Source organism: Carcharhinus amblyrhynchos, chromosome 18 (assembly GCF_965287045.1).
Source record: "Carcharhinus amblyrhynchos chromosome 18, sCarAmb.v2.hapA, whole genome shotgun sequence".
NCBI classification, from domain to species: Eukaryota; Metazoa; Chordata; class Chondrichthyes; order Carcharhiniformes; family Carcharhinidae; genus Carcharhinus; species Carcharhinus amblyrhynchos.
Window position 1 is genome coordinate 11,447,397 of NC_137341.1, and position 22,605 is coordinate 11,470,001.

At 44.6% G+C, this 22,605-nt stretch overlaps 1 protein-coding gene across 11 annotated transcripts in view; it reads left to right on the forward strand.

Moving 5' to 3' along the window:
* The window catches only part of tnrc18 (trinucleotide repeat containing 18), a 162,899-nt gene that overhangs the window by 114,466 nt on the left and 25,828 nt on the right, over positions 1-22,605 (forward strand). For 10 of the 11 annotated variants that reach the window (XM_080206366.1, XM_080206371.1, XM_080206372.1 and 7 more), the window contains 8 exons: positions 222-521; positions 4,941-5,144; positions 8,030-8,427; positions 10,312-10,461; positions 13,777-13,921; positions 17,641-17,758; positions 20,932-21,007; positions 22,150-22,258. In XM_080206366.1, the coding sequence (XP_080062492.1) occupies positions 222-521; positions 4,941-5,144; positions 8,030-8,427; positions 10,312-10,461; positions 13,777-13,921; positions 17,641-17,758; positions 20,932-21,007; positions 22,150-22,258 (1,500 nt within the window). The remainder of the gene's footprint in view (positions 1-221; positions 522-4,940; positions 5,145-8,029; positions 8,428-10,311; positions 10,462-13,776; positions 13,922-17,640; positions 17,759-20,931; positions 21,008-22,149; positions 22,259-22,605) is intronic. The other variant, XM_080206370.1, reaches the window with a different exon arrangement.

The following is a 22,605-nucleotide window of genomic DNA, read 5'->3' on the forward strand; positions in this document are numbered from 1 at the left end:
GTGAGTCGGTACAAACTCGATGGGCCAAACGGCTCTTCTGTGCTGTAGGGATCCTATGATTCTACCAGACCGTTGGCATCTCAACTACCTTCAACTCCATTTTCAGGCATTTGGCACCTTGAGGAAGTCTGGTCACTTTGACTTTGATGTTTCTATTCACAATACTATGGTAATGCTGAAGCTTTGAGCAGTGACACTGAGTGCTACCTTTACCACTGCAGATACTGACACAGAGGATGAGGAGGAGCTGATAAAGGATGAATGGCCACTGCAGTCCACCTCCAGTATGTCTGAGCGATCAGCCTCCAAACAGAAGGCGCCTGCTCTCTATGGCATAATATCAAAGAAAAGCAAGGCTTCACTGGGCACAAAGCAGGCCAAAAGACTAGCGCCTGCCACTGGGACTATGCGATCACAACGGGCGGCAGATAAGAAAAATCTGAAGCACTTTGCCTTGCTGCTGGAGGAAGCTGTGCCCGGATCATCTTTCAGTGACAGTTCGGAGGACTCATTCAATCAAGGTTAATAGAAGTAAACCTCAGGTGTTGAGAGAATATGATGGTACAAAGTAGTGACCATCTGGAATGTGGCAGGTGTGGGCTGCCCCTTTCTAACTGCGATGGATTAAATATTGGCTCTTTTGGAGCCTGTGTCTAATTGGCTAATTCCTAAGTCCTTTTTTTCCCTTGGGATTGGCCTCTTGAGAGGCTGCAATGAACCACTGGAATTGTAAATTGAATACTTTGTGTGTGTGTGTGTGTGTTTTCCCAATGTTTGTACTGCATTGTGGTGCCGAAGCTTAATTAAACATGTTAATTTCTTTTTTAACTAAATGAGCGTGCTTTGTTTCTCTTGCTTTGCATCTGCTTTTAATTTTTTTTTAAATATGTAGCCTTCTTCTAATAGATGAAAGGGCATTTCACTTCATTTCCACTTGCAATAGAACACTCTATTATTCAGATATCCCTTTCATATCAGACTGTTGTTAGGAAGTGCAGCAATGTTGGTTATCTGTCTTTATTTCTCAGAAGCTTGCTGGTATCGCCTCCTCTAGTTTCTAATACGTCCTCCCAACAATCTCAGCATCCTTTTTTTTTTGCTTCTACATCTTCTGTTTTATTGGTTCAAACTGTTTTCCAAAAACACGAGCGAAAAGATGCGTAGGAAACATCACAGGTTGAGCACTGATCTCGGGAGCTGATTGGCACCTTCTGTTTGGGTTGACAAAAAAAAGCAACATCTGCATTTAACTGAAGCACTCAGCAGATCTCCCAAAATGGGAAGCTGAGTATTATGTGACAGGGTGTAACACAGGAGCATTCATTAAAGTGGCAATTGGTTGAAATTCTACGAAAGGTCTAATTAGCATCAATATGTATTTAGCCAATATGCAACATAAAAGAAGATTTTAAGACAATAATTATTGGTGGTTGGTGTTAAGAATATGTGGGACTGGACAGCCTGAAATGTAGTGCAGCTTTATCATAGAATCCCTACAGTGCAGAAGGAGGCCATTCAGCCCATTGAGTCTGCACTGACCACAATCCCACCCAGGCTCCATCCCCGTATCCCCACATATTTACCCTGCTAATCCCTTTAACCCCTGACACTAAGCGGCAATTTTAAGCACGGCCAATCCAACTAACCCACACACCTTTGGACTGTGGGAGGAAACCCACACAGACACAGGGAGAAAGTGCAAACTCCACACAGACAGTGACCCGAGACTGGAATCGAACCCAGGTCCCTGGCACTGTGAGGCAGCAGCACTAACCACTGTGCTGCCCTGCCACCCCAGTCAGTTGTTGGAATTTTAATTTAGCTCCTGTGTTAAATTGTCTGTGGTAAGCGTGTCTCCAGAGACATGAAAGTTTTCCAGAGCTAGCTTCCCAGGTGTTTTCAAATACTGACATAGCAAACTGGTTTTTCCAGTGTGACAGAATGTCTTGTTATACACCTCTTTTGTAAATCATGCTAAATCCTAATTACTTAACTGCAAACAGTGTAACTTTTAAAATTAACTCCAATTTTGTTTTTATTCAACAGTTCAAGCCCTTTTCTCGGGACAATGATATATTTTAATGCAACTGTCTCACCAGTTGTAAAACTATGTCACTGTTTGAAATCTTGATAATTATCTTATCCCCGATACAATCGGACACTTTGGAAGTTTACATGTACTGTTTTCTTTTCAACAAAAAAAACTGTACAAAATTTAAAGGAATGGGCATATGTAAACTGTATTAATATCTTAAAGCTCTGTTGTGGTTTATATTTAAATAGTATTGTACCATAAAAACTAGCTATCCCATTTTTATAATCAAATGATAGATGTAAATTAATATTTGACCACACATATCAATGTAATGTTCACTCACCTGTCCCAGAGTGCAGTCCAGAGAGTTTGTTAAATCCTTTGTCTTTGATTTCAGAGGCAAGTCCCTTCTGTGTAACAAAGCAAATCTAGTTTATTGGGACTAGGAGTTTATTTGGTTGAGCATCTTTGATATCAACAGTTGTTGAAAATACCCAGATTTACGGAATTGGACTTGCATTAGGGCTAGGTGGAGACATAACAGCAAGCAACCAGATGAAACCTGCAAAAGGGTGATACTCATTGCCAAAAGCCATTTTGTTCTTTTTTTAAATGGCAACCATCAACGATATTGGCGAGACATTTGAACAATGCTGAGCAAAAGATTGGGACTGACTGAGCTCCTTTACAGTGGCGAAAAATGGCAGGTCATCCTTAGGTAATCAATCCATATGATTCTGGGAGTAGCACTCAAGAGTTAAAGGTGGGGTTTTTATTTACAAAGAAAATGATAGAAGGCTAAAAAAATTATGCTCCTTTAAAAGGGCCAATTCTAATCTTTTGCTCATCCAGTTCTGTTAGAATGGCTGAGGTTCCACGCAGCCTGAATCTTTTTATTATATCTTTTTGACATTATCTTTGGGGTATAAACTATTCATGGATCTTCATGGGGAGGCAGTGCCGGTTGTAAATAATCCAGTGGTCTTACCTTCATTCCTGCTCCTGTTCCTGTTCCACAGTGCAGCCAAATCCATTAATGCCTCGTTGTATTAACACATTTTACAACTGCCAACAAAATCAATAGACTCTGTGCTAGACAGTGTCCTTGCTGTGGCAAAGAATTGATCATTTCTGGTGGTTCTGTCTTAGGATAACAGCCCAGTGTACGTGCATGCGAATATATTCAGGGCTGTGACATCAAGGCAGCTGAGGCATGATGGACACGCTCTGTTCAAATTAAATAGGATGATCGTTAACCCTAGGGGACAAGAAATGGGGGAGGAAGCGGGCCACTGGATTTTCATATAACTGGCAATGATACATTGAAAGTGAAGTTGTTTTTCTTGGAATTTTGGAATGTTGCCTATGAAAGGTCAGAAAAGAGTTGCCCTGGTATTGTTACTAAAGGGCAAGATCTGTTACTAATTGCTTTAAGGGATATTTGGGTAATAGGGTTCTTTATGGCTGTCCCCTAATGTCCAGTACTAAAACAATAACCTGGCTTTTCTAGAATGCTCGCTTTCTCCTTGCAGCTGCTTGACACCCCTTCACCTTTGACCCCTATCCATGATGCTTGAATGTCTATCGGTATCTTGCATTGCTCTCATGCTGCACTAAGAAGCAAAGTGATTGGCTGGGAGTAGGGCAGACACCACGCAGTGGGGTCACTTTCCATGACAGCAGAACCTTGCACATGGTTATGTAGGTAGGAACACCACTTTTCTTCATGTAACCTGTGTACTCTGACCACTGTCCTTGCAATTTTTTTCTTGTTTTTTTTGAATAAATTGTACCTTTACCAAGCATATTTTAAATTTAACTGTTTCGGAGAGAAAAAAAAAATCCCATTACGCTGTTGCAATTGAAGATACTGTTATGTGATAAAATAGATAAAATAGTTACCATGACAACAAAGGACCCAAAGCTGTTCAAAGTCTGCCTACACACAGCCTGCTTTGTGCGCAGTAGGCTCGCTTGCTTTTACCAATAAGCTGTGATTTGTCCTTCTGAGTGCTACTTGCTCAGATGAAACCTTTCTTTGCTTAACATACTTACGCTGTTCGATATCTCCTTAAATAACAACGGTGCTGCTAACATTCGGCTCTTTCACTTTATTTTTCCCTAACCAATCTTGCACTGTTGAGTAGAGGTGCACACTGTAACATTACAAAGCAAAGCCACCAAAAAAGAAATTCTGTCAATAAATTCCAATCGAATTTGGTGCATAAAAGTCAAAGAGAAGAAATTTAATGTTGGTGTATCTGCTTGATGGTACATTTTGAATGTAAAACGTTTGTGAATTTAACCCTTTGACTAGCCGGTGCCCATCTTCTGGCTACCAACAGTCAAAGGGTTAAATAAGATTCGCAGGATGGAAATGTCCTCACACAGTTATTTTAAAGCTCTTACTTGTTTATATCTATAAACTGTGCAACTTGTTGAGTCGGAAATGTGGGTTGGAGGAGTGGAGAATGTTGGTTAATAATGGATTTGCATTGAAGGGAAGTGCTGAGGTTGAAAGGAGATTACCATACACTCTGAATACCAGTTTCTATCACCTGTGACTGAGGAGTGGTTAATCTTTTCACACACTCACCATCCTTGTTAATAGCTTTACCTACTTTCAGTCTCCCCATTTATTTTTTAATGAGTTCCAGACTATTAATGGGCAAAATGTACAAGAAGTAAGAAATCTTTGCTCTAAAATAATCTGAAGAACTTCAATTTTATTATCCATTTCTTAAAATAGTTTTTACTCTAGTCTTTAAAGTATTTATAACTAATCGTAAAAGAAAAATAAAGGGAATAAAAGCACAAACAGGTGTCATTCTCCAGTGCTTTCAACCCAGACTCTATTGCAGAGATTGTTATTATTGCCAGTAACTTGCTACTTTTTTCAATGTAGATTACACCTCTGAGGAAGAGGATTATAGGAATGATTGCAGTGATACTCTCTCCTCACCAATCCTGGATGAAAGTGGTCTTGGTCTGCTAGCCAGATTTGCAGCCAGTGCCCTGCCGAGCCCAGTTATGACTCCGCCGTTATCAGTTGTGCAGCTTGAGGCAAAGCAAAAAGCCAAGAAGAAAGAAGAACGGCAAAACTTGATGGGTGAGTAAATCTCATTCATTGTAAAGATCACCAAACTTCCAGTTAGCTGAGCGTAAGAATGGGATGCTGCTTCAAGGTGTTTTAACATAGAGCAACTTGTTAGATTTACTTTCTATATTTGGTGCAAGCAGTACAGATGTATCAGTTATAAATCCAATTTGCTCTCCAATCAGTGCAGCAGAGCAAGTCTTTGTTCTGCCAAGCCTCTTGCAAGGAGCATGATTCTATTTTCAGAAACCCAACTTTGTTTTGTAAATGTTCTACCGAGATGAAACATTGGAACAGCTCAGAAGGAAGGGTGAACAGAACCTGTTCAATTATGCATAGATGTCCCGTGTGGGATAACTGGAGGGTGGCACACCAGTGCAGTGTGCCAGTTTTGCTGTCGTCTGTGCCCTGTGTTTGATTCATCAAAAGACTTTTGACCCTTATGAATGTCCCAAAGGGCTGGTAAGTCTTCTATTCCCAATAACTTGTGAAGGATAGAACTAGAGCCTAATCTTTTATTTCCACAACCTGTATACAGTTAACAATCGGTGGCAGCTATATACTGCCTTCCTATATTTGCAAGGTCAACCTTCCCTCAGCCTACTGACTAATTTAGTGAAGATACCGTCAACCAACAACAAAGGTCATTTGAACCTAGATTATAGAGACAACTTAAAATGACCTGTTTTCAGTTCTACATTGTAGTGTATAAACAAAAATCCCCTCTTTACATAAATTGTTAATAAGACGGGTTTCACAAGACCTTGACAATAACTTCTCTGCAGAAACTGATTTCCCATATTTGCTAGTTTGGGAATAAGTGGCACCACAGAGTTTCCGCCGCGGAAGCACTACTCAGATAAACCCTTGGCAGCCAGGGGAATAAAGTGCCACAGAGGCATGAGGCTTTGGACGGCATGATGGCACAGCGCCAGGGAGCCAGGTTCAATTCCGGCCTGAAGTGATATCCGTTTAGGTTGCACTTTCTCCCTGTGTCTGCGTGGATTTCCTCCGGATGCTCTGGTTTTCTCCCACAGTCCAAAGATGTGTGGGTTAGGTGAGATAAATTGGGAAAAACTGTTGCCTCACAGTGTCAGGGACCTGGGTTCAAATCTGACCCTGGGTGGCTGGAGTTTGCATGTTCTCCCCACATCTGTGTGAGTTTCCTCCGGGTGCTCCGGTTTCCTCCCACAGTCCAAAAGACGTGCTGGTTAGGTGCACTGGCCATGCTAAATTCTCCCTCAGTGTACCCGAACAGGCACTGGAGTGTGGCACCTTGGGGATTTTCACAATAACTTCATTGCAGTGTTAATGTAAGCCTACTTGTGACATTAATAAATAACTTTAAACTTAAGTATGAGTGTGCATTGTTAAAGTGAGATTGAGGCTGAAGGTTGAGTTCAAGGAATAAGATGGCCCACATCATCTGGGCACCCAAAGTCATTAAAATCTCACTTGAGTCTTTTCCTAAACAGTTTGCATTAGAATTTTTGAAAGAAAGCCCTCAGTTTGGTTTAAAATGCAAATATCAAACCATAATGCATCTGGCAGTTCACTTGCCGATGGCCCTTTAATACTCAATGACCTCATGCAATAAGGCCTGTCCAGTCATGTTTTTAATGTAGTGACATCACTCCTTTTAATATAGATATGTATATAATTTACCGTCAGCAATTCAAATTCGGTTTGAGTCAAAGAAGCAGTAACACTGAATGTTAAACAAACCAACTGAGCAGAGTTCCCTCAGCACACGTTCTGCTCAGATCAGTTGTTGGGCGGAGGGCACCTGTGGAAGTTCATGACCGTAATCCAAGTTAGCACTGTGTAACTGAATTTCATAATCGCATACTGGTGTGGAAATAGCTGAAATGAAAGTAGGCACAAAAGATGAGACTTAACGTGTCTTCACCTAAAATGAGGAAATGTTCTGAAAGCGCCCAGTGAATTAGTGGCGACTTCTGTGTGTTTGGATCAGAATTACACGTGTTATTCCTGGATAAGAAATTAAGTATAATGGAATGGAATGGGAAATTATTTATTATCGTGAGACTGTGCTTCCATCAGATAGTCATTTATCCCTAGCCTGTATTTTTGCGACGCTGCATTTCTTTTTTTGAGTGTATGGATAAGATCACATCCATAAGCAGATCTGTCGACACAGGAGCTGCACTGTGCTTCTGGGTGAGCTCAGTCTGCAAGTGAGAGGAGCCTTTTTAGTGTGACCCTCGCGGAAGCCTTCCCCGTGAGGCTAAAGGGTGAGACGCCCCTGTATTTTATGGCAACCTCCTCTGTTGCCTGTGTTTACGGAACGATGCCAGCCGGTCACTGGACATTGATTAGCACACCTGGCTGACAACAAGAGGAAAATGGTGACACCACCTCCAGGCTGGCATGACTGATGGCTACAGTGGATTGGCAGCAAGTGCCGGTGCCAAAAACAGCAACCCACAGCAACACTTGGTGGCTTCGATGTGCGGCACTTGTGGCAAAGCCTGCCTCTCGAGGATTGTCCCTTCAGCGAAGGTGCACCACATGGAGACAGTCCATCCGAAATGGATGTGTTTGTAGAGTCTCCATCATCTTTCACACATGGAAAGATGTCAACAAGTTTCCTTTCTTTCACAGTGGCAGGTTATTTTCACCACCCTACCCTCTGTATCTCTACTTGGGTCCCATTCGAGTTTCATAACCAATAGAACATTTAAAAATGAGGGTTGTGTGAACATTAATATAAATAAGGTTTCAAAAAATCCTAACCTTTTTACTTTTTAATATATTAATTTTTTAAAAAGCATAAAACCCATAAAGCAGACACTGCCAGACTGGCTGAGAATTGCCAACATTTTTCTGTTTTTTTTAAAGTGCTTTATCTTTGCATGTCTCTTTTATCGACTTAGGGACTGAATTTGAGTACACAGACTCGGAAAGCGACATCAAAATCAAACAGAAACCGGCTGCTCTGCCGCGAGCAAAGAAATCCGTACAGGAGCAGGGGAGCGCCGCGGGCGAACTGCAGAGCCAGGAGAAGCTGAGGGGAGCCGACAAAGGGAAGAAGGGAAAGAAACCCAAGGAGAAATCTCCACGAGAGTTCACCTTTGATTTTGGACCTGAAGCCAGTGATGACGACCTGTGGAACCGGCGGAGGAGCGAGAGGATTTTCCTCAATGACGCCAGTACTTCCGCCGTGCTGTCGCCGGCAGTCACTGCGAGCGCCGCGCCTGCCGTTAAAGCCAGCCGGTGCATTAAGAACTCAGCAACCAGCCCGAAGAAAGAGACAAACAAAGCAAAAGACAAGGTAGTGAAATCCCTCCTGAAGAACATTTAACTCATGCTTTTCCTTCCAGCACTCTCCCTCCCCTAGGTGCCAGGTGGTCAACCAAGGGCCACGACCCCACTCAAATCAGGTAGCCTGGCATTGGGGCTTGGGTGCTTTTACTGTGTAGCCATCACGTGGCCCATGGAAAGATAACAGGCTGGATTTTCATCCTCAAGGAGTGGGGGAAGTTCACAGCTCCGCCCATCCGCCTCAAGGGGAAGTGTCCACAAAATGGGATTTTAGTTTCAGCGATGTGGGGGGGTTTGCTGCAGACTGTAGTGGGGCCAGATAATCCTGGATACCATGCAGACGCAGCCACAGGAGCTGCCGGGTGTAGATGTTCTGTTTAGCAGAACCCTTCTTGGTACTGTGGGACTTTGCCCTAGTTAAAACAAAAAGGTCCTCACACATTTCCCATTCCCCCCCAAGCAATCCCTTTGTCTTCCCATGCCCTCCATGCAAAGATATATCCCCAGCCGCCTCCTACACCCCTTCGTGTCCCCATACCAGCTATGGCATTCTCACGGCAATTTAACCACTATACACCCAATATACGCTGTATAGATCAATAAATCCTACAGTAACATCAGGATGTGTAAAAAAAATTCACAAAAAAACAATTTGTGTTGATTACTTTCCATTTTCTTTAAAAAACATTTAACAATGGAACTGTCAATCATCCACACCCTTTAAATTTCAATTAATCAATATAAAATCAATGAACCCTACAGCGACAATAAGGTGTGTAAAAGGCTTAAAAAATAACCATTCATTGACAATGTCCCACTTCCTTTAAAAAAATCCTTTTTGTGCTATAAGTGATAATCATCCAGACCATTTCAAGTATTGGTGGCTGTAATTGTAAGCACTTAAAATCTCTTTATCTTGAGTTAAAAAATAGTGAAATTTACAGTTTAGGTAAGTAAGAGAGCCAGAGATGTCAACCAAGCAATGATTTCTTTGGGGCTCAGCTTTTCAACAGGATAATGGCTTTCTGGACTCTTAACCAACCCTTATTATGTATGCTTTGCTGAAAGCCCAGAATACAATTAGAGTACAAAAACACCTGAGCATCAGGGAAAATATTGCTTGATTGGCCTCCTTACCTCTGCTGTCAATTTCACAGTGTTTATTTCTACAAGATCAAGAGGTTTTAAGTGTTTACGGTAATTGAAATTTAAAGGGTGTGGATGATTGACAGTTCCATTGTTAAATTTTTTTTTAAAGAAAATGGAAAGTAATCAACACAGATTGTTTTTTTTGTGAAATTTTTTTATATTTCCTGATGTCACTGTAGGATTTATTGATCTATACAGCGTATATTGGGTGAATGACCATGTAGGGGTGCCATAGCTTGGTGTAGAGGGCATGAGGCACCACAATGGGCGCGTGGGAGGTATGGCTTGTCATGAACGGGCATTCGGGGGAAAATGAATTTGTTCAGTGGGCATACGGTGGCCGGGGCACCATGAGGAAAGTCTTTTGGAACCTTCCCTTTAAAAGGTTCCCCCTGAGGTGCTGTGAACAATGAGTCTTTGTGAAGCTGGCTTGACTCCATGATAATTATGGAGGACCAGGACATGCCTAACCCTGCAACAGAACAGGCCAGGCCCAGAGTGCGGGCTGCAGGCTTATAACCCGTTCCAGCCAGCACCCTTAGAAAGGGCACTCCCTAAAATCTGGGAATCTGGTTCCAGCCATCATTTTTAAAGGGCTCCCGAGTCACTCCGACCTGGCGAAAATCCTGCCTAAGGTCAGGCATCCCGATTATATATCCCACCTTGTGGAGCTGCACAGGGAACATGAGCTGGGAAGGTGCTGAGGGCTAGCTTACTGATTCACTGCTGTGTTTTCCACTTGCAGAGGAAGAAAGGAAAGGAGCCATTATCCCCTGGCTTGCCCTCAGCCCAGATGGTGAGTAACCCGCCTGAACCCAGGGTCAGTCTCCTACACAGCAGCAGCCCCTGCAAAAAGAACAAAGTCAAACTGAAAGCAAAGGATGGAAGAAAAGAGGTAACACTCTTGTACTAATGCACAATGGGTTGTATTCTGGAGAATTGAACACAGATTTGTGTATATACCATAGGTCTTGGATCCTTTAAAAACTATGATTGCATTTGTACCACAAAATAACCAGCAAGTTTACCAGTTTTTAGTTCACTTTAAAGTACTAACAGGAAGGAAATATCTGGGTGAATTTTCCAACAGGGAATTTCACATTGAACATAAAGCCATTCAGCCCATCTGCTCCATGCTGTACATTCACTTCACTCAATCCATTTGACCTTCTATTTCTTCTCCCTCCTGTTTATCTAACTTCTCCGGAAATACATCTCCTGAATGTTCTGCGTCCAGGCTGGTCTGATTCCCATTTAAAATCAGACTAGACTTATCTTGATAGACCTATGAATAAATGGGGAGTAGAGGGGGATCATTGGTCTCGATAGGACAACTTGGAGGGCCAAAGAGCCTCTTCCTGTGCTCTACTGTTCTTTGTTTTTTTTGAACGAAGATGCTGTGAGGAGTTTCAGAATTGTCATTGGAGCTTTGCCTGTAACCACTGTCTGGTATAGAATTATTCAGCGTGTGCAAGTCCATTTTTTAAAAAAGATTAGCGTTTATAAAGCGTCTTTAGCAACACCAGATGTCCCAAATCACTATGCAGCGGTTCTGAGGTGCAGCCACTGCAATGTGGCAGCCAGTTGGGCAAAGCAAGCTCCCACAAGCAGTAATGTAATAAAGACCAGATAACCTTGTGATGTTGGTTGAGGGATAAACATTGGCCAAGACACTCTGATAATATTGTTGTGGGCTCTTTTATGTCCAACTGGAAGGGAAGACAGGCTTTTGTTTTAAGTTTCTACTCGAAAGGTGGCACTCTCTCAGTAATGTGCTGGAGCACCATGCTTGATTTCTGAGCTCTAGTCCTGGAGTGGGACTTGACTTCACAACCGCCTGACCCAAGAGGGGAGAGTGTCACCAACTGAGCCGCGATTGACATCTCAGTGTGAGGGATGGTGGAAAGATATTTAATCAATATACACCCCGTCCTAACAAAGAATTTCATACAAATTAGAAGCGTGAGGAGGCCCCTCAGCCCCTCAGGACTGCTCCGCTGTTCAATAACCCCACATTCCCAGTTTCAGTGTAGCTTCCCTCCTCACTTCATAGCGTGAGCCTCCTCCAATAAGGGCTGCACATTTACAGATTCTCTTGCAGTTTGAAAGCAGCACACAAAGTGAGTGTTCAGCCAATCCCCTGCATCCCCTTTTTTTAAGCACGATGGCACAGTGGTTAGCACTGCCATCTCACAGCGCCAGGGACCTGAGTTCGATACCCGGCTTGGGTCGCCGTCTGTGTGGAGTTTACACATTCTCCCCGTGTCTGCATGGGTTTCCTCCAGGTACTCCGGTTTCCTCCCACAGTTCGAAAGATGGTGTTATTTAGCCGCCGAGTGAATTGGTCACGCTAAATTCTCCCTCAGTGTACCCGAACAGGCGCCAGAGTGTAGCGACTAGGGGATTTTCACAATAACTTCATTGCAGTGTTAATGTCAGCCTGCTTGTGACACTAATAAATAAACTTCAAACTTAAAACTTCACAAGACGTTTTTGGAGCCTGTTTTGACAAGAACCCTCTCACACAAAGCAGCATCTTGTTTCTTTTTTTTAAACTGAGGCACATATCAAGTGGATCCATTTCCCAGAGTAGCCTCAAAGATCCTTACCCCAGTCGGAATGTTGAATAAATATTCAATTCATTGTGTAAGAAAGAGAGAGTTGCATTTCCATTGCATCTTTCACAACCTCATTTTGCAGCAACTGCTCTTCGAAGGAAACCAGAGCACCCAGTGAAAACCCACGCAGACACGGGGAGAATGTGCAAACTCCACACAGACAGTGACCCGAGCCAGGAATCAAACCCAGGTCCCTGGAGCTGTAAAGCAGCAGTGCTAACCACTGTGCTACCGTGCCACCAACGCTGTGTTATTGTGCCGCCCAGTAACCTCTTCTAACTATTGTTAGAAAATGTTTTAAATGTAGATGAATAATTCCTTGTGATTCAGACTAGAATCCACATGTCCATTTATTACTCAAACACTGATAACATATTGACTATTAGGCTTATCCAATAGGTTCACACAACCAAGTTCTCTTGCAGACACAAGGTGATCAAACTTGTAGATGTTGGGCGGGATTTTCCAGCGCCACTCGTCTCAAGGTTGTTACCATTGGAGGTTGGCCAGGGAATCTAAAACACAGGGGCACAACCTCGGGATAAGAGGCTAGTCATTTAGGACTGAAATTAGGAGAAATTTCTTCACTCAAAGGGTTGAGAATCTTTGGAATTTTCTGCCCCGGAGGGTTGTGGCTGCTCTATCATTGAATATATTTAAGGCTGAGGTAGACGGATTTGGTGTTTCAGGGAAATAAGGGATATGGGGAGCGGGCAGGAAAATGAAGCCTAAGATTGGCCATGTTCATATTGAATGGTGCAGCAGGCTGGGTGGGCCGAATGGTCGACCCTGCTCCTGTTTCTTATCTTCTTATCTCAAAGTGATACTCCTTGTGCATTTCCACAGTTCTGGCCAATACCTGATGTGAGATGTAGCCAACATGTCAGCTATCATTTCTACTCCCACTGCTCTGGCTAATAACTGGTGTTAACACAAAGTGTGGTAATCACTGAGATTGCAACCAACTCTTGGATACAGGCAAATTCTAACAACTGTCCACCTAAAAGGGCAGGTGGGACCTCCTCGGTCTCCCCTCCTGCTGTTCCTTACCAAACATTTGTGCCTTTGCCTACACTTAGAGTGTTAGCTGTGGCTTAATGGATACCATCACACTGTCAGCTCTGAGCCACGAGCTCGTATGTTCAAGTTCCACGCGAGAGACTTGAGCACATGATCCTAGCTGACACTTCAGTGCCGTATTGAGGGAGTGCTGCACTATTGGAGGCACTTTCTTTTAATTGAGGCTTTGAATAGACACCCCATCTCCCTCTTATTTGGCTGTATGACGTCCAATGGCTCTGTTTCCTTGGCCAGTATTTATCCCACATGACTGTAACTGATAATCTGTTTTTTATTTCCTTGCCGTTGGTTAGAATTTACTTGTGGTACACTCAGACCATGCACTGTTTCCTTGGGCGAGGTATCATTCTGAAACCAGAACCTGTGGAACATCACTCCCACACTGAGTTGGGTGCCTGCTGGATGAGGAGGGTGGTGGAGATGGGGGATACTTAGTGTGATTTATTAAAGAAAATAACAACACCAAAATATGACGCTTAAGCATTTTTCTAGCAGTTTGTCTGGTCTTCCAGCAGGCACGCTCCAAAGGCGGTGCTGTCAGTAAACTGATGGAGAGTATGGCGGCTGATGAGGACTTTGAGCAGAATCAAGACAGCAGCTTCTCGGAAGATGAGAACCTGCCACTGAGCATGCTCATTGAGAGGCCCTCCACACCAGGTTAGTCGGTAAAATATTCTGCAACCTTGCCGAACTCTGATCAGGGTGCGTGGGGTGGGATTCTCCGGCCGTGCCTGGCTGGAAACCGGAGATTTCCGCTTGACTTCAATGGACCTTTACAAACATGGAGTGCCCTCGTCCCCAACCCCACACACATTCCCCACCCCTTCCCGCTAGAATTCCAGTGGCGGGAGGATGGGAGAATTCCGGCACCAGCAGACAATCGTTGGGATTGTCAGCAGCTTATTTCAGGATCTGATGGTCATGTTTTGCATTGTACAGGAACTTTGAAAATGTAAATGTCTGGGGTTTTTTTTGCTGAGTAATATTTTTCCAATTTATTCCTTACTTTGAGCTGGATTAAGGTTTTCCCGTTGGCAGTGAAACAAAACCCGAACTATTCCACACTCTGCCTATTGTGCTACATATCTGATTTTGGCTTGACTAAAGATAACAATCCTCAGAACGTACATCAGCAAAAATAATTCCATTAACTGCATATGATAGAAAAATGAATCCAGTGCTACCCTTTACCTTATTCAGGTTTATTTTCAATTTGCAAACACTCCCAGTTCATTCCCCTCCAGTGCTGGCTGCGTACATGCAACTGAATACATTAACAAATCCAACATCCAGCATACGTTCACCTTCCAGGTACTGGATGTTTAACACTCATTAAACAGAACCTATTAGATTCTAACATTTAGTGGCCACAATACTTAAAACATAGAATCCCCACAATGCAGAAAGAGCCCATTCGGCCCATCGAGCCTGCACCAACAACAATTCCACCCAGGCCTGTAACCCCACTAGGTATTTACCCTGCTAGTCTCCCTGACACTATGAGTCAATTCAGCATGGCCAATTCACTTAATCTGCACATCTTTGGACTGTGGGGGGAAACCGGAGAACCCGGGGGAAACCCACGCAGTCACGGGGAGAATGTGCAGACTCCACACAGACAGCGACCCATCCCAGGTCCCTAGTGCTGTGAGGCAGCAGTGTTAACCACTGTGCCACCACGCTGCTCTTGGACGAATGTCTCTCAAGTTAGTTGTTCAGCAGATGTCCCTGCTAAAAAGAACAAGTCCCAGTAACAGAATGGCTGCTTGTAAGGCCATCGTTTTAAATTGGAAGTGAGTCCAAACTCAGTGCCCAGTGAAAATGGCAGTAGACGATTGTGCTGCATCATAACTCCATGTGGTTGTGACAATAAACACTGTGGAACTTTTTCTGCCAAAACTAATTCAGATGCTGGGTAGTTTTACACATTGTCACTTTCTCTTTACAAATGATTTTGTTCACTCCTGTGGCCGTGCTCAGCTATTGAGATGACTATTTTTTCCTCCACTAAATAAACCCCCCTCTTTGCCCTTTGTGCACCTTTCATTCGATTCTGTGTTCACTATCCCTCCTTACTTCTTTCTGGATGCTTGCATTTTGACAGGTGACGGAGTCACAGCTGTGAACAAGTCCTTTGCGAGGAAATATTACTTTACATAATGGGCTGGTTGTTCTCAGAATATTAAATGTTAACTCTGATCTTTTTTCTTTCCCTTTTACCTGACAAGATGAATTATTGGCAATCCATTAAAAGCCTCATTTTTTATTTACAAATGGCCTCACAGAAAGATTACTATCTTAAAAACTCTCTATGCTTGGACAACCCTGTTTTTTCAAGTAGATGTTTTCTTCAATCAGTGCAGATAGAATTTTACAGCACAGAAACCCTCCTTACCCCCACCTCATCCTGCCCTCCATCTCCCTCCTTACCCCCACCTCATCCTGCCCTCCATCTCCCTCCTTACCCCCACCTCATCCTGCCCTCCATCTCCCTCCTTACCCCCACCTCATCCTGCCCTCCATCTCCCTCCTTACCCCCACCTCATCCTGCCCTCCATCTCCCTCCTTACCCCCACCTCATCCTGCCCTCCATCTCCTTCCTTATCCCCACCTCATCCTGCCCTCCATCTCCCTCCTTACCCCCACCTCATCCTACCCTCCATCTCCCTCCTTACTCCCACCTCATCCTGCCCTCCATCTCCCTCCTTACCCTCACCTCATCCTGCCCTCCATCTCCCTCCTTACCCTCACCTCATCCTGCCCTCCATCTCCCTCCTTACCCCCACCTCATCCTGCCCTCCATCTCCCTCCTTACCCTCACCTCATCCTGCCCTCCATCTCCCTCCTTACCCCCACCTCATCCTGCCCTCCATCTCCCTCCTTACCCCCACCTCATCCTGCCCTCCATCTCCCTCCTTACCCCCACCTCATCCTGCCCTCCATCTCCCTCCTTACTCCCATCTCATCCTGCCCTCCATCTCCCTCCTTACCCTCACCTCATCCTGCCCTCCATCTCCCTCCTTACTCCCACCTCATCCTGCCCTCAATCTCCCTCCTTACCCCCACCTCATCCTGCCCTCCATCTCCCTCCTTACTCCCACCTCATCCTGCCCTCCATCTCCCTCCTTACTCCCACCTCATCCTGCCCTCAATCTCCCTCCTTACTCCCATCTCATCCTGCCCTCCATCTCCCTCCTTACCCCCACCTCATCCTACCCTCCATCTCCCTCCTTACCCCCACCTCATCCTGCCCTTCTAGTCCTTTCTCCCTCCCCTGCATTTCAAGCTTCTTCTTAAACACATCTAAAATTTCCTTTCCTCTGATTCACTGGATAAAAACAAATTTCTGCGGAAGCTGGAATCTGAATCCAATTGAGAAAATGCTGGAAAATCTCAGCAGGTCTAGCAGCATCTGTAAGGAGAGAAAAGGGCGACAGTTTTGAGTCCAGTTGACCCTTCGTAAAGTGGCTATGACTCATCTTTCATTTCCTCACTCTGCAGTATAAATATCTCCCACTTTCTATGCCTTTTAGCTTTGACAAAGGGTTACTGGACTGGAAGCATCAGTTCTTTTCTCTCCTTACAGGTGCTGCCAGACCCGCTGAGATTTTCCAGCATTTTCTCTTTTGGTCTCTGATTCACGATCTGGGGATATTGGAGATGTTTCCAGTAGTCGGACCTGTGCCTGTAAAATCCTTAGCAGTTGATGCTTTGTCACCTCTTTCCACACGAGCTGATTGCTCCCAGGAAGAGGGACCTTAATCATAGGGTTCATGTGGGATTGATGCAGATATCTACGCCATGCTAAAGGCCTCACCTCTCCCAATCTCTGCAACCACCTCCAGCCCTAAAACCCCAGAAAATCTGCGCTCTCTATCCAATTCTGGCCCCTTGTTTCACCTCACTTTGTCACCTCCTCACCATTGTGCTTTCAGCCATCTGACCGTGAAGCTTCAGAATTCCCTCTCTGGCCATCGCCACCTCTTGCCCGCTCATTTAGGACACTCCATGAAAGTTCTTCCCCTGACCAAGGCTGGGATATTCTGGCCTTGCCACATGAGATGCAGTGGGCCATCCAAACGCCCGTTGTCTTTCCTGTTGGGGGGAGAGACACGACTGGAAGATTTTGACAGCAAACAGAGCTGGAAAATCCCAGCCAAAATTGTTGGTCACCTTTCCTAATATCTCCTTGCGTGGCTGGGTATCAAGTTTTGTTGGAAAATGCTTGTGGGAATCACCTCAGGATGGTTTGATCCGTTGAAGGCATTCGATAGCTACAAGTTGTTTTACGGTTGTCGAGGGAATTCAGTTCCGTTAGGGGTGAATGCAGTGGTTTGTCACTAAGGCATCACTGAGAGATTTCTCTGTTTCCACAGCTCCACGCACGTGTGTGATTGACAAGGATGAGCTGAAGGACGGTCTTCGAGTGCTGATTCCAATGGACGACAAGCTGCTTTATGCTGGCTACGTGAAAACTGTCCATTCTCCTGATATGTAAGTTTGGCAGCTATATAATTCAGCAAAAAGGTTGAAGTGTGCGTTGTTTAAACATTTAGAGGGGAATGTTTCAGCTTTTCTGCAAAACCTGACAATGGAGAATTGCAGGTGGCTGGGCGGTGTAGCGGCAGTGCCCGAGGGCACTCTGACCACCCCGAGGCCTGTCTGCCATTTTGTCGGATTCTCCTGCTTCTGGCATGCGACAAATACCTGGCATAACTGAATCTGTGGCCCGGTTACTCCTCGACCCACACGGGCACACTTTATGCTGCTGGCTTCCAGTCGAGAGAAATTGCTCATTCCTCAGGTTGTGACAATTTCCAGGGTTAGAATCAATTCATATCGAGGAGAGTCCTGGTGCTGTTGAGATGGGCAGAGCACGGGGCTTAACAGAAGTTGGCCTTGATAAAGGTAAGTTTAGGAGGCAGATTAGGATTTTCCAAAAGGATGGGACAGAACAGCTGCTGAGGGGCAAGAACCCAAGAGCGGGACCAGTGCTTAAGGTGCCCCTTACCAGCTTGCCTGAGTTTTTTTTATTCATTCGTGGGACATGGCATCACTGGCTGGCCAGCATTTATTGCCCATCCCTAGTTGCCCTTGGAGGGCAGTTGAGAATTAACCACTTTGCTCTGGCTTTGGAGTCACATGTAGGCCAGACCAGATAAGGACAGCAGATTTCCTTCCCCAAAGGACATTAGTGAACTGATAGTTTTTTTTTGACAATTGGCAATGGTTTCATGGTCATCAGTTGATTCTTAATTCCAGATTTTTTTATTGAATTCAAATTCCACCATCTGCCGTGGTGGAATTCGAACCCAGGTCCCCAGAACATTAACTGAGTTTCTGGATTAATAGACTAGTGATAATACCACTGGGCTATTGCACCCAGCCCCCCCTCCTTCCGGGAGGGCACCTTCTTGTTGAAGCAGCCTCCCAGTTATTTCCATTGTACCAACCAGGTGTTTCTCTGAAGTTGTAGACCTCTGATTGACTAGCATCAATAGCGCACCCACCACCCTGAATTTGGACAGGAAACCTGCCTTCGTGTCAATTCAGGCTCACGTAAACATCTTAACATTTATCAGCCCCCCACGCACTCCCCCCTGGCTCATATCCTTCACCCCTACAGCCCAGGACCTCACAAGTTTGTAGTCTCACAACACCAGGTTAAAGTCCAACAGGTTTATTGGGAATCACAAGCTTTCAGAGCGCTGCTCCTTCATCAGATGAATGGAGAGGTAGGTCTCACAAATCATGATCACAGCTTGTGATTCCAAATAAACCCATTGGACTTTAACCTGGTGTTGTGAGACTTCTCACTGTACCCACCCCAGTCCAACGCCGGCATCTCCACATCTCAGTGTTTGTGACAGCGCGGCGCTCCCTTAGCAGCCTATGTTACGCGGTCAGGTCTCTGAGAGCAGAGCCTGATCCTGTAACCTTCTGACCCATGCGTGCTATTGACTAAGTCAAAGCTGACGAGATGATTCAGCCGTTCTGTACTCTGGGGCAGTGAGAGACAGGTCCCTGATGTAATTCACAAACCATGTCTGTACTTTGTGTCCCCAATCGAACATCCAGTGCAAGAAATGAAAGAACCCTAATGAGGCTGGGAGCATATATTGGTGGCGCGTTATGTCTGCCTGGTTTCAATAGCTGCATTATGGGGAAGTAACTGTGATACCATGCTGTAATCATGTGCCTGATATGCACTAGGATTGAACTCAGCAGAAACAATGACTGTCCTGTAATAGGTCCAAAACAAATTAATACATTTCATCTTCTTCAATTCAAACGATTAATTTTCAACTTCAAGGGATATTTTCAACAAAGAGGGTTTGAAACAAAAATAAATGTAGCGTGCATGAGGAACGCAACGTGGATCAGAGCAGAGCTAGTCTGTGCTAGAATAGCAGCACTACATCTGGGGCCAGCTGTACCTCAGTGGCAGCAGCTCTTGTCTCAAAGTCAAAAGGTTGGGATTGAGTTTATAATATCAATGGATGCCCCAGTGAAGTGCTGAAGGGAGCACTCTCAGGTGAGATGTTTAAGCAAGGCCCGTCTGCAATCTGGATGATCCCATGGTGCTACTTGTAGAAGAGCTGAAGAAGTCTCCCTGGTGTCCTGGCCAATAATTGTCTCTCAATCCACCTCACACAGACTGATGGTCCAGCTGTGATAACATGGCTGTTTCTGGAAATTGGCTGTGTGCAAATTGGCTGTTTGTGTTTGCCACAGCAAACAGTGGGAATATTTCTAGAAGTACTCCACTTTGGGAAGCCCTGAGAGTATGAAGAGTGCTATGTATATGAGAGTCGTTTCCAATGTTAAAGGTACTATGATGTGGAGATGCCAGCTTTGGACTGGGGTAGGCACAGTAAAAATTCTCACACTCCAGGTTAAAATCCAACAGGTTTATTTGGTATCACAAGCTTTTGGAGCGCTGCTCCTTCATCAGGCGAGTTAACCTGATGAATGAGCAGGAGTCCAAAAGTTTGTGCTTCCAAATAAACATAAAGGTACTGTGTGGAGAGATATATAACCCTTTTTATACATAATCTTTTTGTATAAAACTGAAGTGACCCAAAGAGTGAAATCCCTGTTGAGTGTTCCTTCAGTAAAGAAGCTCTGACCATTTCATTCCAGCCAGAACTGCCTTGGAGTACTTTGGACGTGCTGAGTGAATGTCGAAATGTCTTTCTGTTTCATGTAACTAACTCTGCAAGGCCCGTCTGTCCTCATATACAACAATACGTCATCACCTTCTGGAACAGAGAGCGGGGAGATACAAACATGTGTTTTGTTTGTACACACAGAGGGAGATTCACTGGGGCAATGTCATGTGGAACAAAGTTGAGATCAGTTTGTATATGGGCGCCACTCTTCTGGCATTAACCAATGGAGCAGTTAACAGGGTCACTCAACTCAGATGATAACATTCGGTAGTGACCTACAAAATGTCCTTCATATTATCATAGAAAATAGGATTTTATTGGATAAAACCAGGGAAAGAGACAATTGTATTTATTTGGCAGTGTGAATCTCCCATTGAGATTAAAATGACAAATCCTGGACTTGATTCAAGCCAAGTCTCCTTTATTTCAAACCCTCTTCAACAAGTTTTGTGTAAACACCCTGCTGCTCCTAACACGCAAACATTTCTGTTTTAGATACCGTGTGGTTGTAGAGGGAGAGAGGGGGAATCGTCCTCACATCTACTCCTTGGAACAGCTCCTGCAGGAAGCGGTGAGAGGCTTGTTAACTGTTTTCGATTACAGATAAAAGTTCCTCAAAGATTTGGTTTCGAACGTGCTGTCCCAACACATTTCTTGACTTAGTTACCGCCAGATGTCAGCTTTTCCTCAAACCTGGGTGTGCAGATAGCAAAGTGAAATCACTCATTTGGAGCCCAGACAGGGGGCAAACTGTCGGATTAAAATGGCTCAAAACTCCTCATTGCATCTGAAGTCTTTGTCACAACTTTGAATTAAGGATCATTTTCTGGTGAAGTTTATTCATTAGCGTCACAAGTAGGCTTACATTAACACTGCAATGAAGTTACTGTGAAAATCCCAAGTCGCCAAACTCTGGCACCTGTTAGGATACACTGAGGGAGAATTTAGCACAGCCAGTGCACCCTAACCAGCTCGTCTTCTGGACTCTGCCCTGTCCTGCCTGCGGACACCTTTTTCCTTTAGAATAACCTTCCCTCCATAAACACTCACTGGGCTGTCGCTGGGAGGCTGCCTTCATTTAGCTGGAAGCTTCCTTAGACTGGACTGGCTGCTCATCTCAGTGGGCCCAGGGTCTGTCTAATTTCAGTCCCACCATCAGTAAAATTCCCCCAGAGATTAAACAGTGCCGGCTTATACTCGCTGGAGTTTAAAAGGATGAGAGGGGATCTGATCGAGGTATATAAAATGCTAGAAGGGATTGATAAAGTAGATGAAGCCAAAATGTTTCCCCTTGTGGGGCAGTCTAGAACAAGAGGTCACAGGTATAGATTGAAAGGTGGTAGAGTTTCACTAACCCCTTCTTGCCCATCTCCTTTGGGGCAAATGGGTTCAAAGGTTATGGGGAGAAAGCAGGATTAGGCTATCGAGTTGGACGATTAGGCATGATCGTGATGAACAGTGGAGCAGAACTTGAAGAATTGAATGGCCTCCTCCTGCTCCTATCGTCTATGTTAGTGAAACCCTGTCCAGTGTTACTGAATGAATTGATTTGCCGCCCTCCGAAATCACAACCTTTTCACTGAGCGAGGGCCCGAGAATATCAGCTTCCTGTTGAGATCAGCCTTCACTTTGTCAGAATGTAACTGAGCTGAAATTTAAATGCAGCTTTAATTTTAGATATCTTGTTTCTCTTCGAATATCCTTCCGAAGCAGATCATTGACGTTAAGCCCTCGTCTGTGAGGCTGTTGCCCGAGGGAACCCGAATTGCTGCTTACTGGAGCCAACAGTACCGCTGTCTCTACCCAGGAACCGTGGTCAGAGGTATTGTCACTGTTTATTTGTAACTCTCACTGAACGGCAAGATGGAAGTCCTGTCTTGTCACACTGTCATCAGTGAAAAACTTACTGACATCCAAACTTGCCGTGTGGGAAGTCTGAGAGTGAGGCTTAGTGCTGAATCAGCGATGAAGGCTCTAATGCGTTTGCCTTGAAGTTCATTGATCGCAGGATCAGCTGTTCTGCTTTGCATGCAGACTGATTTCCCCCCACAAGCACAAGAACATATCTTTTCCACATTCCTCATTAGCAGAATGAGGTACAAAGCAGGGGGTGAGAGAAGAGGAGGGGATGAGAAGGAAAGGGGTCAGAGGAGAGGGGAGGGCAGTGAG